This window comes from Saccostrea cucullata, unplaced genomic scaffold (genome assembly GCF_032062105.1).
Source record: "Saccostrea cucullata isolate Sc308-1 unplaced genomic scaffold, CSIRO_AGI_Scuc_v1 ctg983, whole genome shotgun sequence".
Classification (NCBI taxonomy): domain Eukaryota; kingdom Metazoa; phylum Mollusca; class Bivalvia; order Ostreida; family Ostreidae; genus Saccostrea; species Saccostrea cuccullata.
Window position 1 is genome coordinate 191,296 of NW_026923348.1, and position 15,194 is coordinate 206,489.

The window sequence follows — 15,194 nt, forward strand, 5'->3', positions numbered from 1 at the left end:
ATAAAGTATAATATCAGCAATATTTCCGTTCGGAATCGAAAACCATTGGAATCTAAAATTAGATAATATATGCAGAAGCCATATTGATATCCATTGAGAACCACTTCCGCCACGGAAGCACCCTTTGTTTTATAATCAAATTACGTATTACTGAAAAGGATATTGTTTTATAGTGCTATTGGATAATGAATGTAAGTTCATTTGTACTATTTCTGCATCAATGAAGCAAAAAACTTGGGCTAAAGCTTACTATATCTGAACAAATGGTTAATTCAATAACATTGTTTACTGATATTCCTTTTAAACTGCTGTCATTTGAGACTACAATTGTTTCCCCCATGATTGTTCAGATTTTTAAAAACACAAAAAAGCACTGAAGAAGTAAGATAATGAGACTATTATAACAAGTGTTCTCTTAAACTATTTTAGCGGAAGTGCATAATTTAAAAAATCTATGAGATAAAGTGTCCCCGCCCTTTCATCAGTCAAGGATTTTTAAAAAAAGGTGTGCTCAGAATATAATTTAAGTATTTTTTAGAGGCAATTATGTTTATTTTATCAATAACCCTTTTAAACATTGATAAGTTAAATATTTATTTTGTCTGTGACCTAGACAAAGAAAGCTGTAGATTACATCAACTTTACAGTAGAGGTCAATCATAAATAGAGCCATACGTTAGACATGTAATGCTTAGTTAATATGACAATGTTTAGTTTTATCCGATGCTAAAATTCCACATAAAAAGCAAATCTTTACAATAATACAATTTGTTTTTTTATTTGTTTTTACTATAATCTTTTGCTGCTGAAAAAAAACCTGTCAATTAGCTATTAGATTCAGTTGTGCATCCCACATTGATATTATTTTAAATTTATATATACATTTATTATATGATTGAATTATTTCTATTTCTCTGATTGGCTGAGATCCAACTATGTTAGAAAAATACTACCAGTACGTTGTATTGACCTGCACGTGACGTTCCAGGTGAATACAAGGATTTATTTCCTCTAAATTGATCTAAAAATAGATCGGGAAAATCTAAATGGATACAAATTGTTTTGGAAAGCTATCCAAACGACTATGACCTTTTTTTCATGTGAACACAACAAGGGCAAGTATATATTTTCGAGTGAGGGTGGTAAGAGGGGATGCAGGGACCCCTCAAACTTTTACTGAATAGCATTTTTTTTTTACTTTTTGGCAGTGAGTTTTCCCTGATAATACTCCTTCCTTTCAAAGTCAATCCTATAAAAAAGAATGACATTACATTTTTTCACTAAAATTGATAAAAAAATAAACTTCAAATTGATACGATTGGTAAGGTTTATTTACATTTTAATTCTGCTTCTCTATAGTTTTTGGCTAGGACTAAATTAAATGCAAAGAAGTAATGAGCTGTATCATTTTATCAGTGAATCATATAATAACACAATTATTGCTGTTTTTTTGGTCAATACAATGATTTAGCCATCTTCGAAGTTCAATATTCACCTCGCCCTTCGGGCTCGGTGAATATTGTACTCCTCAGATGGCTAAATCATTGTATTGACCTCAAAAGCGGCAATAATTGTATAGTATTAATACATAAATATACAGTGGACCCTCAAATATCCGGACCCCTAATATCCGGAGGCTTCAATATCCAGATGATTTTTCATCAGGACAAAATTTTTTAAAATGATATACATGTATTTTCTTGTTTAACTGGTGATTCAGGTATCTAGACACTTCACATATCCTGACAAATTGACTTGGAACCAAAGCGTACAGATAAATGAGGCTCCACTGTATTTATTTACCACAACAAATACAAGGGTTATGTCACAGTGTCCATATCTTACAGGTACTTGGACACAGGTTTGAAGTTAATTTTTTCTGTATAATATCACGAATTATATGTTTTAATAGCATTTCACACAAAAATTAATTAAAAATCTTATTTCATTTAAAAGTTATTAAAACTTTTTATTTTTTGGCGGGTTTGATTGACACATATCATTTCACTTTCACAAATTTTAACTTTATTCTTAATCCTTAGGAAAAGTGGCAATCTTGTTAATTGTGAATTAATGAGATGTATTAAAACTTTAATCCAGAAAAATAATTTTATTTAGAGTAGAAATGTTAGAAAGCAAAACTCCTTCACAAGTATCGTCATTCCGTTGTGTACAGAGTTTAGCAAATCGAGCACACTCGTGTTATGTACACAGTTTTTGTAAACAGGGCGAAAGCTTTGTTATTGTTTGGTGTTTTGGTTCACTGGGTGCGTTCAATCGCCAAAGTCTGCTTACCACAACTGCACGGACTGACAATATATTGTGTGTTTGTTTTGCTTTCGAACATGTCTACACTGAATTTTATGGATTATAGTATTAATATTTTTCATTAATACACAACAAGACTGCCACTTTTCCTAAGGATTAAGAATGAAGTTAAAATTTGTGAAAGTGCAAGGATGTGTCAATCAAACCCACCAAAAAATTTAAAATTTTAATAACTTTTAAATGAAATAAGATTTTTTATTAATTTTTGTGTGAAATGCTATTAAAATATATAGGTCTTAATATTATTGAAAAAATATTAACTTCAAATATGTGTCCAAGTACATTTAATTTTATAGATTTATAGTTGGCATCATATTATCAAATACAATATACCAAAATATGCAATGCCATGTAAATAAATCTAATTATCATTGAAATTTTGGTTTAATAATGTTTGATTGAATTCATTTTAGAGATATTTAAAACAGAAAACACAGGGGGTTCACCATGTCACAACTAAATGTCACATTTTAAAGAATAATGATTTAGGATGAAAAAGACCAAACAGATATATTAAATCCTTACCCTTAATTGACAGCGCAATAGTTATGGGCAAGGTTAAAGTAAACAACAGACAGACAGACAGGACAAAAACAATATACCCCTGGGATCTTTCAATATGGGGGCATTAAAATTTGTTGTTGTACATCTACTTTTATCAATTCTTCTGAAGTTGTGAAATTTCTTTTGGATCAACCCATGTAAATATATATATTTTTTTTTCAGAATCTCTTCTACATTGGGTCAGTATTGTTACCTCAGTGATATTTCGGCCAGCTGCATGAGTTCCTGTTCCTGAATAGACAGGGTGACGTACTGCACAGTAAGGTGAGCGATTGCACACGTCTTATGGGCCACGTAGGCATCCTTATCATACGAAATAGGGGTACTGCTGAAGAACTGGGGAATGGGCGCTACAAAGAGAACCATGAACTAACGCTGATAGTACATGTAATTAAGCCTGAGAAAATAGGTGTATTTTGATTATTTAGCGTTATTTAAAAATATACATTGAATGCATAAATTGGACTGTGCAGAGGAATTCTACTGTTAACACAATAAGTAGGTTTTAATGTAAACACTGCATTATCTACAAAAATATAACATGCTCCTATATTAAAAATTTACAAAAGAATACCTATACAGTTAGTTTATCAGAACAAAAGATTTCAATGGTCCCCCAGCAGATGGTAAATGTACACTTTTTCTGAACAAAATCAAGTATAGTAATAATCACATTTCATGATGCATACTGGTAAATGCATAATACATGCTTGGTCTATCTTTTTCTAAATCAAAATATCAATGTATTCATTTTGCATTGAAAAGTAATACTGCAATGTTAAAGAATAATCTTACGGAATAAATATTCATATTAATATTACTTGAGGAATTCCTCAAGTTTATTTTTTTTCTAATTTCCATTGAAGTGCCTGCATGCATGCAGCTTCTGTGGATAAATGATTCACATCAAATATTAAACAATGGTGGATGAAAAGCTTCACGCCTTTGGTTTATTAATAGGTATAAAATGACTCAGTCTGTGTCAAATTCACATCTAACATATGCCTACAAACAGGTGGATTGCAGCCTCTTGATTTGCTCAACATTTGGCAGGTGATATATATTTTTTTCTGCTGTGCAAATTAATATAAAAATCATATTCCACAATAATCAAAAGTATTAAGTATTAAGTATACATAAACTTCTTGGCTATGATGAAGGAAGGATATGGAGATAAGGAACAGTATTCAATCTCAAAGTCCATAAAACAATACAAAACAGGAATAGAGCAAACATGGAGCTCCAAAACATCAGAGGTGGGATCAGGTACCACGATACATGTGTCATGATATCAATAATTTAAATCTTCAACTCTATGAACAATAAGGCTTATTTCTTGCTTTTTGCCCCTATTGCCAACTCTAAGGCAGATGCTCATTGGATCACATTTTATGACATTTCTTAAAATAGGGGTGGGTATAGAACCATAGGGAGTTATATGGTAAACAATTTCATTGCAAAAGCTTCTTGAAATATTGCTAGGTAATTGAAAGTCAGTAACTATGTATAAATTTATATGACCTTGACCTATGATCTTTTGATCTCTAATTAAATAGGGGGTCTTCCGTAGGCCACAGGGACTTTATATTTTTAATTAATTTTCATTTCAAAAACTCAAGGCTTCTCAAGATATTGGGTGGAAACAAATAGTACGTACGTGTTACAGATTCGCCCCTTCAAAGTTAATCTAACAATTGTTTCCCCAGTTCTCTAATAACAGTTAAAAAAAAATTTTGGTTGTCAGCAACAGTACATGTGACACATTGCTCTCCTGTTATTATGTTTTTGCTACATGTAACTCCACATGTTCAAATCAATGTACTTGGCATAGCCAAGTAAACATGTACTGAAAAGAATTCAGAAAAGGATATCATATGATCCTTAAACCATGGATTCCTTAAAAACACTCCTCACCCAGATGAGTGTTAGATAACATTTATCTGATAAAGACACTCAGGTGAAGGATCAAGATCTAAAGGGGAAAAAAACATTTCAAAGCATGAGTTGTCAAACCACAGAAAATTTAGGCGGGAAACATTAATAGTACATGACACCCAGCAATAATTTATGACAACCTAAACCTTCAACTTCTTAAAAAATGACATTACCCAAGCTCTAAATCTACTCAAATATGCTGTATAATTATATACAATCATGTAATTAATTGTTTCTTTTACACTGGTTTATATGTCCACCCTCTAGATAAACTGTGAGTATATGATCCAGCCTACATAAATATCAGATATATATTAACTAGAATGATAGTATTTTAAACATGGAATGTCGAAAAACCTGTCAGACAGTTTTATGTACATTTGTCATGATAAAGTACAGCACTAGAATTCCCAAAAATAACTATTCCATTCAAATAATTTCAAGTTTTTTTTTCAAAAATTACAACAGCTATTTTATCAGTCATCAATCTAGACATTTTTATAAGCTTTGTAATAGTAGGTAAATTCATCAATCCATGAACTAGACAAGAATAAGTATATGCAAACGTTGACTTTTTATGTCTACAACTGATCGACAGACAATATTCTGTAAAATCACATATTTTCATGGAGTAAAAGGTTTAAGGGAAAACTAAGATTTAAAGGGATTGAATTTTCTGTGTGAAAATATGTTCAGTAGTTAATATAAGTTATGTAACTATATGATCACATTTTACATTTCATTGGTGGACATGAATTTCGTGGGTCTCATCATTAATATCAAAAAAAAAATTAACCCCCCACAAAAAAATTAGTGATTTCACAGTACATTAAAACTCTGTTAAAGTGAAATTACTTATGTACATGTATTTCAGGCAGACTAAATTTCTATTGGTCAAGCCTCTCTCTCTCTCTCTCTCTCTCTCTGTTTAACTTATCTCAGTCTGTATTTCAGGCAGACTAAGTTTCTGCCAATCTCTCTCTGTTTTACACTTATGTATTTCAGGCAGACTAAGTTTCCTCCCCCCTCCCTCTCTCTCTTCTTTTTCTCGCTCTCTCTCTCTCTTACTCTCTGTTTTACAGACTTACGTATTTCAGGCAGACTAAGTTTTTGCTGATCCAGCCTTTCTCTCTGATACAGATACAGCTGGCCGTGCAGTACATTCTTCGGCCAGTTCTGGATTTCTGCCGTCATGTCAATGACCTCGCTGATTTCCCGGTTATGGTACAGAATCAGCTGTTCACTGGCTGCTATCTCCGTCTCCTTGGCGATCAGCTCCTGACACTTAGCAAACCTTCAAGAATAAGCAAAAAAATATAAAATTGTAATGGGTGCTTAAACTGTTGAAATATTTTTATAAATACTGTGGAATCAGATTTAGAATTCTTGGGGGTCAATGTTCATGGGCAAAAAAAATTTTGTTGGTTCGTGGAGACGCACATCTGTGGGTTATTTGTATCTTCAGAAAAATCAATGATTAAGTTTACATATTGAACAAAATAATGATAATGGGGATGTTAATTTGTGGATAAGGGTGATCCTTTAAATCCAGGAACATTAATTGCGGTCCCCCACCAACAATGATGATTTCATCAACAGAACGATAGATAAATAATTTCTTTTAGTTGTCATGCATATTCCGTAAGTGGTACATGTATAAATTTCTATTCATTGATTGTGTCAGACTGTTCATTTTGTTGTTGGCCCAGAAGTGTATGTTCTTACCTATCGGTTTTATTGTTGTACATGTACATTTTGTTGTTGTCACAGAAGTGTATGTTCTTACCTATCGGTTTTATTGATGTACATTTTGTTGTTGTCACAGAAGTGTATGTTCTTACCTATTGGTTTTATTGATGTACATTTTGCTGTTGGTCCAGAAGTGTATGTTCTTACCTATCGGTTTTATTGATGTACATTTTGCTGTTGGTCCAGAAGTGTATGTTCTTACCTATAGGTTTATTGAAGCACATTTTGTTGTTGGCCCAGAAGTGTATGTTCTTACCTATCGGTTTTATTGTTGTACATGTACATTTTGTTGTTGTCACAGAAGTGTATGTTCTTACCTATCGGTTTTATTGATGTACATTTTGTTGTTGGCCCAGAAGTGTATGTTCTTACCTATAGGTTTATTGAAGCACATTTTGTTGTTGGCCCAGAAGTGTATATTCTTACCTATCGGTTTTATTGTTGTACATGTACATTTTGTTGTTGTCACAGAAGTGTATGTTCTTACCTATTGGTTTTATTGATGTACATTTTGTTGTTGGCCCAGAAGTGTATGTTCTTACCTATCGGTTTTATTGATGTACATTTTGTTGTTGGTCTTACCTATCGGTTTTATTGATGTACATTTTGTTGTTGGACCCTGATGAACAGTTGAACAGCTTGATAGTGATCATCTCTCTAAGTGACTGGACTGTCTCAAAAAACTTCTCAAAGGTCCATCTCAGTGTAGTATTACTCTCCAATAAACCAGACATAATGGGGGTCACGATTGACTTCAGAAATCTGTAATACAGTGCATAATGGGGGTCACATTATCTAGATTCCTTCGTTTGAATGATTGTGCATTTTTATTTCATGTGTGTTTTGTTAACTTACGGAGACAGTAGACAGGTGCGTGGTAGGTCCGTCTTCCATTCGATCTCTCCGTTCTCTGTCCTCTGTATCCCAGATATCACTCCCGGGGCCTTCTGCGTGGTGATCATATACCTGTTATCAAATAAACAATCAACAGATTTATCTCTGAATTAACAATTATAGGTCTGCATAAGACATTAAAAGTACAGTAGAATATATAAAATATTTCTAAATAACAGAAATTTATACTTTTCTTCTGTGTGCTGTGCGCATGTTGTGTATTTCCTTAAGCCCACCTTATGGTTGGAATAGTAGGTGCCCTGTAGCAGTGTTGTAGATATTTATGAGTATGTGTACTTACACTGTCTCAGTATTCCCCCCTCCCGTATGGTTGTAATGGTAGGTGCCCCTTAGCATATTTATGAGTATGTATACGTACATTGTCTCCATATTCTTTCTTCCCCCGTAAGGTTGTAATGGCAGTTGCCTCGTGACAATGTGGTAGATATTTATGAGTATGTATACTTACATTGTTTCTGTATTTTTTCTCCCCCCGTACGGTTGAAATGGCAGGTGCCCCGTGGCCGTGTGGTAGATTGTCACCCCCAGACTCCACAGGTCTACCACGGCTCCAAAGTCCTGACTTATCTGTCGCCGCAAAACAGCACGCTCATACATGTTGGGATCCTGATAAGTACAGATAATACCTACATGTACCTAATTATGCAGCTTTATCAAAATTCATAACTGGAATTGATGTGTATCATGTAATGGTTTGCAAAAATAACTGGCTATAGAACTGTAATTTAGTTTCTCACATTCAATCAAATTTTAGTTTTTTTATTAAATTTATCCTGCAAATTTGTCAAATCATTTTTTGAGTCTGCATTGCATTATCTTTAACAAAAAAATTTGAACAATTCTTGATCACATCTATTCCTGTCCTCAATATAAATTGTATAACATACTAAATATTCTTCTGTTCCATATATAGATGTAAATGTTTCCTCTTCTTCTAGCTTTCTGGCTGCTCCAAAGTCTGTCAGCTTGTAGATTGATCTAAGAAAGAAATGTAGTGGTGAATATAATGTCACTGAGTAACATATACCCCTAGGATTTGAAGACATATGTCTCCAACTGATTGTAAACATTTATTATTAATTAAATCAATGGTTTGCATGGAGTTCCTGTAATGTATAAATTTGAACATATAATTTAGAAGATTTTTTACTACGAAATACAAGAGGCCCATGTGCCACATCGCTCAACTGAGTAACTTTGGCTATTATGTTATTTAGCAGATTTCCCCATTCATAATACCTATCTTGACCTTGCCTAATTCATAAAGGGTCATAATTCGAGCAATTTAGATTCTACACTACTCCAGGATGTTTCCACATAAGTTTCAGCTTTTCTGGTTCAGTGGTTCTTGAGAAGAAGATTTTTAAAGATTTTTTTCTATATATTTCTATGTAAAAACTTGGATTCCCGATTGTGCCCCGTCCTACCCCAAGGGGGGCATGATTTGAACAATTTAGATTCTACACTTCCCCAGGATGCTTCCACATAAGTTTCAGCTTTTCTGGCCCAGTGGTTCTTGAGAAGATTTTTTAATGACCCAACCCTATTATTGTTTTTTTCTTGATTATCTCCCCTTGGAAGGGGATTTGGCCCTTTATTTTAACAATCTAAAATTCCCTTTACCCGAGGATGCTTTGTACCAAGTTTGGATAAAATTAGCCCTGTGGTTCTCAAGGAGTTGAAAAATGTGAAAAGTTTACAGACAGACAGACAGCTAGACAGACGGACTACAGACAATGGGTAATCAGAAAAGCTCATTTCTGCTTTCAGCTCAGGTGAGCTAAAAAATGACAAATGAATGCACTTTAAATTCATTACAGTAAATATACAATCAGTCTATAATTTTCCCATTGACCTTAATTGGAGGTCCTAAAAACATTTAAAGTTAGCTTCGAAGTTTCTCCATTACAAGTAAAGATTATTATCGACACTTTACTAATTCTGTGGAGTGGACAGACATTCCTTGATAAATGGGTTCAGATAAGTCCTTTAAATTTTTATTGCTGAAAACAAATGCATAAATATGTGTTAACCTGCCAGTACGTTAAAATTTAATGTATAAAAAAATGCTAATAATAAGATGTCCTAGATTTTAACACATAATTGGTTTATTTAGTGCAGACAAATCAAAACAATATGTTTTCTAACTTATGTATTGTGAAGCGGAAGTTCAAGAACTTTAATGACATCTACCGGTAGAGGAACAAGATGACACAGGATGTTTACGGCCGTCTTATCTATAGGGATTTCTTTAAAGTTCTAAAAATTACAGGTATATCTAAAGGTTTTTTAATTAATTATTTAAATGCACTTAAAAGACCATTTATTTAGATGCATGCATGCACTTTAAAAATACATTGCATTTGGTTGTTTGGATGTTGATTTGTGTTTATTTTATTTAACATGTTAAGTTGTTAAGGCTATGGCACTGAAGCGTCAATTCAAACCCAGGCCACTCCTGCCATTGATATTCAAATTTCAAATTGCTAAATAAAATATTTTTACGTGCACTTAGCCACTTTGATTTGCCACTTTATGATTTAAGAAATGAATATACATCGTTTTTAAGGATATCAGCTAAATAATACACATAAAGAACTGAGTACGTGACTGTAAGCCTACGCCTGCATGGTATTCAAAGTCATATCACATAGTGGGGGGAAACACTTCATTTAAAAAAAACATATGCTTCCCAAGGCTCTTTAGCTGGAAAATCCCACAAGTATGAGAAACTGTTTGATTAAATAACTATTGAAAGTTCACTAAGTACAGGGCATATATAAGGGCACTGCATGTAAAATTGGAAAAATCTTTTGCTCATTCTATTCATTTAATACTATATCTTTATTCATTTATACGTATTTAAAGATGACAGTTAATGTCATCTTTAAAGTAATACCTGTACTAATATATGAGAAAGTTTATCATCTATAGTTAGTAGAGTTGGCATTCCAATACCTGACCAGAACTATGGGGACACTCCTGTACATTTTTGCGTTTTCTTTTCTGATAAAGATTCAACTGTATTCGTAACATATGCATTTTGTACAGGAAAATCACGTACTTCCACACAGTAAGCTTTAGAAACCACAGTAGGCTAACACTGTGATTCTGGGGGCTTAATTCAGAGAATTTAGGTAGGTGCAGTTCCTATTTATATATTTTCAAACAAATTCGGTAAACATTGGAATGCCCCATTGTCTTGGGGGGTAGCTATCATGAGAAATAAATTTATGGCTACATTTTTTTTTTCATGCCAAGTACCGTGCCTTTTCCTGGTAACATTTTGTATTTAAAGTTCAAGGAATGCTAATACGAAAATAATCAGTAAACTATTATAATGATTATAATGAAGGCATTTCTTTGAATGCATTAGAAACTCAATAATTGATTCCCCATACATGTTTCTAAATACAGAAGCATCGATCACATTTTTTCATAAATGATTTAACAAGCATGTATTGGAAAATTTCCCATTTTAATCAATAAAACTGCAAAAAAAACAAGAATTTCGGGAATAACTGTTACTTAAAAAATTACATATTAGACCCTAGCTGTTAGTACTCATAGTTTAGAATTTATTGCAGATAATGTACTTGATGCAGTGCATTAGCACTGCAAACTATAAGCTGTTACACAATTAAGTTAGGTTTTGAGGAATGTGGGACACTTGGAATGTTCTGAGTGTTTGAAATTAACTGATGTAAAGTTAGCTAGACCTCAAGTTAAAGTTGTTAAATTTAGTTATATATGAATAGCTTTTTAACATAAACAGAAAATAGGAAGGGGGGTCTAACTCTTCTTATCTGCACCTTCAATTCACCATTGTCAATGACCATGCATGGTTCTAGGTATTTGAGTTTCCTTTATGGCATTACTTGGAAATTTACTGTAAAGAGACAAGAATTTGACACTCCCACACCATTGACTTAAACCTTTGCTGAGATGACATTATAACACACATGTACAGTAGTTAAATATTAAAGGACACCTTATACATAATTATAGTATAACTGTAAGATACCACCTGTTCAAGTATAAAATAACAATATTTTTTATACATTATAAATGTCCAAAGTTAAAAGTCAGGTAATTAAGGCTTAATTGAATAATGAGCAAAATATTATAGACAGGTCATAACACAAAAGTGGGATCTTTGGATAAAAAAAGTAAATGAGAAGCTCAAACTTTGATGGCATCCCCTGATAACTGTGCCATATTCTGAATTTTCTTTTTACAAGACGAGGTTATCATTTTTGACATCGGGATCGGTATGCATATAATTATAGTTTATGACTATGCACGAGGATAAGAACAAAAAAAAATTCAGTTAGTTAAGATTCCATCTTTTCAGATGCAATAACCAAAACACTTTTAGAAATTTTTGTCACGTTTATTATGCAATCAAGTACATGTACACTAAAACTTGACAAAGTGTAATCTATAAGTGCTTTCATAAAGTACCGTTATAACCACCTCTAAAAAATCCACAAGACATAAATATGGAATGCTAGTCTTTCATCAAACAGATCAATTAAGATAGTAATTTTCAAAATTTAAAAATTAAAAGTCTTGAAAACTTTAATAAAAAAGGAGAAAAAAACTCACTCTTTTTGTGGCTAATGTACATATTTCTTTTTATTTTAATATGGAAAGTATACATGGTGTATGTCTTGTGTAAGTTAAACTTGACAAAATGTCAGTATTTGTTTATGAGGATAGTAAATCTTTTCAAAATGGAGGAGGGAAAGCAGCATAAGCCACACATTCCCAGGCAGAAAAAATGCAAAAACTGTGACTCCTTTCTCTATATATCAAAATGCTAATTGACAGTAAAGAATGTTTGAGCTTATTTCATAAGCCTCTCAGTATTGTGAAGTTTTTCAATGTGAGTGTGTAAGTGGGTGGATGGGATCATGCATAACAGAATAAGTAATTCCATTGGAATTACCAGGACCTGCCATTTCTGAGAATGGGTTGCTCTGTTTTGCAGTGCCCTTGTTAACCTTAACAGTTACATTCCAAAGACATTTCAAACTGGTATACAAATGAATGTTTGTTGGTATGTGATTATCAGAAACTCAAAATACTAGCACCTAATATTAGATAACTCCAAAGTACATGATTTTACAATTGAAAGTTTTTATTTTTTGAGTTAACTCTTGGAGCCTTTGTAGTGATATTTACCTCCCGTTTTCATCAATCTTTCTCATGATGTTGCCAGGTTTAATATCTCTGTGAATGATGTCCTCCTGCCTTAGGTACTTCATCCCTGATGCTGTATCAAGAAATACAATAATATTTTTTTTTGTCTTTTTGTCTTAAAAAATGAAGATACAATAATGTATATGATATTTCAAGAAATTTCAGATATATTAACATCAATCTTCCAACCCAACCCAACCCCCCCCCCCCTTCCAAAATTAAACGGACATGATATTATATGTATAAATCAAGAATTCAATTGTAATTCCAGAGCCATGCATCCAAGACATATTTCACTCTTGTAAGGATTTGAAACCTAAACTTACTGAAACTTCTAACTAAATTGTCTAATTTAATTAATACAGAAGAGAACTAAGTGGTTAATTCTTCCATACCCTTAAGGAATGTATAGCTTTCTGATTATTCAGAACAAAAGTATATTTGCATATCACTATTTTTTTTTTTTCAGAATAAAACTGAAGTAATGTGCTGTAAAGCTGTTCCACACCATCGTTTTCCAGCACTTAATTTACAGCTCAAATTTTCATTCCCAGTGAAGCAACAGAGTTGACCAGATAAAATTAAGACAAAGAGGGTGAATTACACCTATATATTATACAAGATTCCTAAAGTTTCTGCAAAGGTACGTATTAGTCTATTAATTAAGTGCCATCTCAAACTTGTACACATCTATTCCAAATACTTTGAGAACCACGACCTTTTACATACCAGTAGTCATAGAAACTTTGTTTTAATTTTTGTTACCTCAGGTGCCCTCCAGTCAAAAAATTGATCAACATGCACACTCTCAAAAGCCAGTATGAGTAATTTGTGATAATGTGATGATGTCAAGAGGGCAGGGAGTATATCTGTGTGTTTTTGTGTAACATAAAGTATGCACTAGCTGATACATGTGCAGTGTATATAGGCATACAAGTACATATTAGAAAACTTCATTGTCAATATGAGAATCTATGGTAACCAGGAACATTACATCTTCTACAAAGACAACACAGAAATATAAACATTACCGATGTCATATAGCACAATCAGGAACTCTTCTTCGGGGAGGCCGTAGAAGTACCTGGGCTGATCTAACATGGAATACAGGCTGCCCCCGTCACAGTACTCCATCGCCAAAACATAGTTACGGGACGTAATCTGACGAAGACAACATTATATAGGCATTACTATACTGCTGTACGTCACTAAATAATCAGCTATAAGAAAATAACGACCTAAAGTCATCTACCTGCATATATTGAGAAATTTCATTTTTTTCACCTGCATTTTAAGTGATGCAGGAACTAATACGTTTGAATTTTAGAGGCCATATCATGCATTTTTAATGCGCCAGGAAGTTCACTTTTATGGAAAAATTCAAGCCCTCTATTCCATGATCCATATTTTCAGCCATATAGAAGCAAGCAGATGTGACAATTCTGAAATTTTTTTGTCTTCATTGTTCTTAAAGTGAAAGTTGTTTTTTTTTTAATTCCTTAGTATTATGTACTCCAGTATCAACAGCATTTAGATAGTACATTAACATTTTTAACTCTATATTCCCTTTTGACTGTTGCATGAAAATTTCATTCTGTTATGTTTATATGTTAAATACTTTACAAATAATATTACAGATGAATACATTTTACCTAATATGTAAAACCTAGTACATATATGTATCTTTTTTTTCTTTTGATCATTTCTCGATATGTTGTACTAGATATGTGCATGAAAACCCAAAATTTTTTAAGCAATGTTTTGCACATTATTGAGCTTCCATATAGTCTGCCTAAATGATCTTCCTGGTCATATTTAAGAAATTAAAGGCACAAAATTAATTAGCCGATACTTAATATGCTTCAATTCCACTAGTATAAAAAATGTAGAGGGGATTTTTTTCTGAAATAATACTGTGAATGCTCTACCAATCAGATTATATTAAGCCCTGGTTACCTTCCTTGTTGAGATTTATGACTTTTACACAGTGCCTTTCTCAAGTGTCTATAAAAATTTTAATTCAATTACTTCCCTGACTTCAATAAAACAAATGTCACTGGTTTATTTTGTATAAACATCCTGGTTCCAGTATAGATTTTACTGTACTCAGGTCCATGTTGTTCAGATTTCATATATGTTTGCAGTATCATTTCAGGAAAGAACAAATTTTTGGAACCACTTTTATCTTACTGAGAACAATTACCGTATAATCCCTATTAACCGCCCTGGGCACTTAGAAAATTGCAAAAAGGGGGTGGTTATTTTGGTATTCTGGTCTCTTTGTAATATTTAATGTCATATTTATAAACTTAAAAAAATCTTTTAGAAAAAAATATAAACAAGGGCACCGCGAAGCGGAGCATCCCCTCGCGACAGGAACTTCACTGGAAATGGCAATCTCTCAAGAGAGATAAATTCTCTTGATGGACGTTAAACATGTTAAAGATTGATAGTACAATGTATTTTGTTTAATGCCCTTCTCAGGAATATTTAATTAT

General features: G+C 32.8%; 1 protein-coding gene and 1 long non-coding RNA gene across 2 annotated transcripts in view; one reads left to right on the forward strand and one right to left on the reverse strand.

Moving 5' to 3' along the window:
* LOC134263801 (serine/threonine-protein kinase TBK1-like) overlaps nucleotides 1–13,857 on the reverse strand; it is a 37,001-nt gene extending 23,144 nt beyond the window's left edge. The window contains exons 1-8 of the mRNA XM_062746182.1: nucleotides 13,728–13,857; nucleotides 12,679–12,769; nucleotides 8,379–8,469; nucleotides 7,940–8,097; nucleotides 7,432–7,542; nucleotides 7,159–7,338; nucleotides 5,916–6,121; nucleotides 3,086–3,242 (exon numbers count right to left, since the gene is read on the reverse strand). Of these exons, the coding sequence (XP_062602166.1) occupies nucleotides 3,086–3,242; nucleotides 5,916–6,121; nucleotides 7,159–7,338; nucleotides 7,432–7,542; nucleotides 7,940–8,097; nucleotides 8,379–8,469; nucleotides 12,679–12,769; nucleotides 13,728–13,830 (1,097 nt within the window). The 5' untranslated portion in view covers nucleotides 13,831–13,857. The remainder of the gene's footprint in view (nucleotides 1–3,085; nucleotides 3,243–5,915; nucleotides 6,122–7,158; nucleotides 7,339–7,431; nucleotides 7,543–7,939; nucleotides 8,098–8,378; nucleotides 8,470–12,678; nucleotides 12,770–13,727) is intronic.
* On the forward strand, nucleotides 69–13,335 carry LOC134263802 (uncharacterized). The gene is made up of 3 exons (XR_009991358.1): nucleotides 69–191; nucleotides 3,055–3,156; nucleotides 13,166–13,335. It is a non-coding gene; the product is annotated as an uncharacterized LOC134263802 (long non-coding RNA).
* Nucleotides 13,858–15,194: the final 1,337 nt, after the last annotated feature.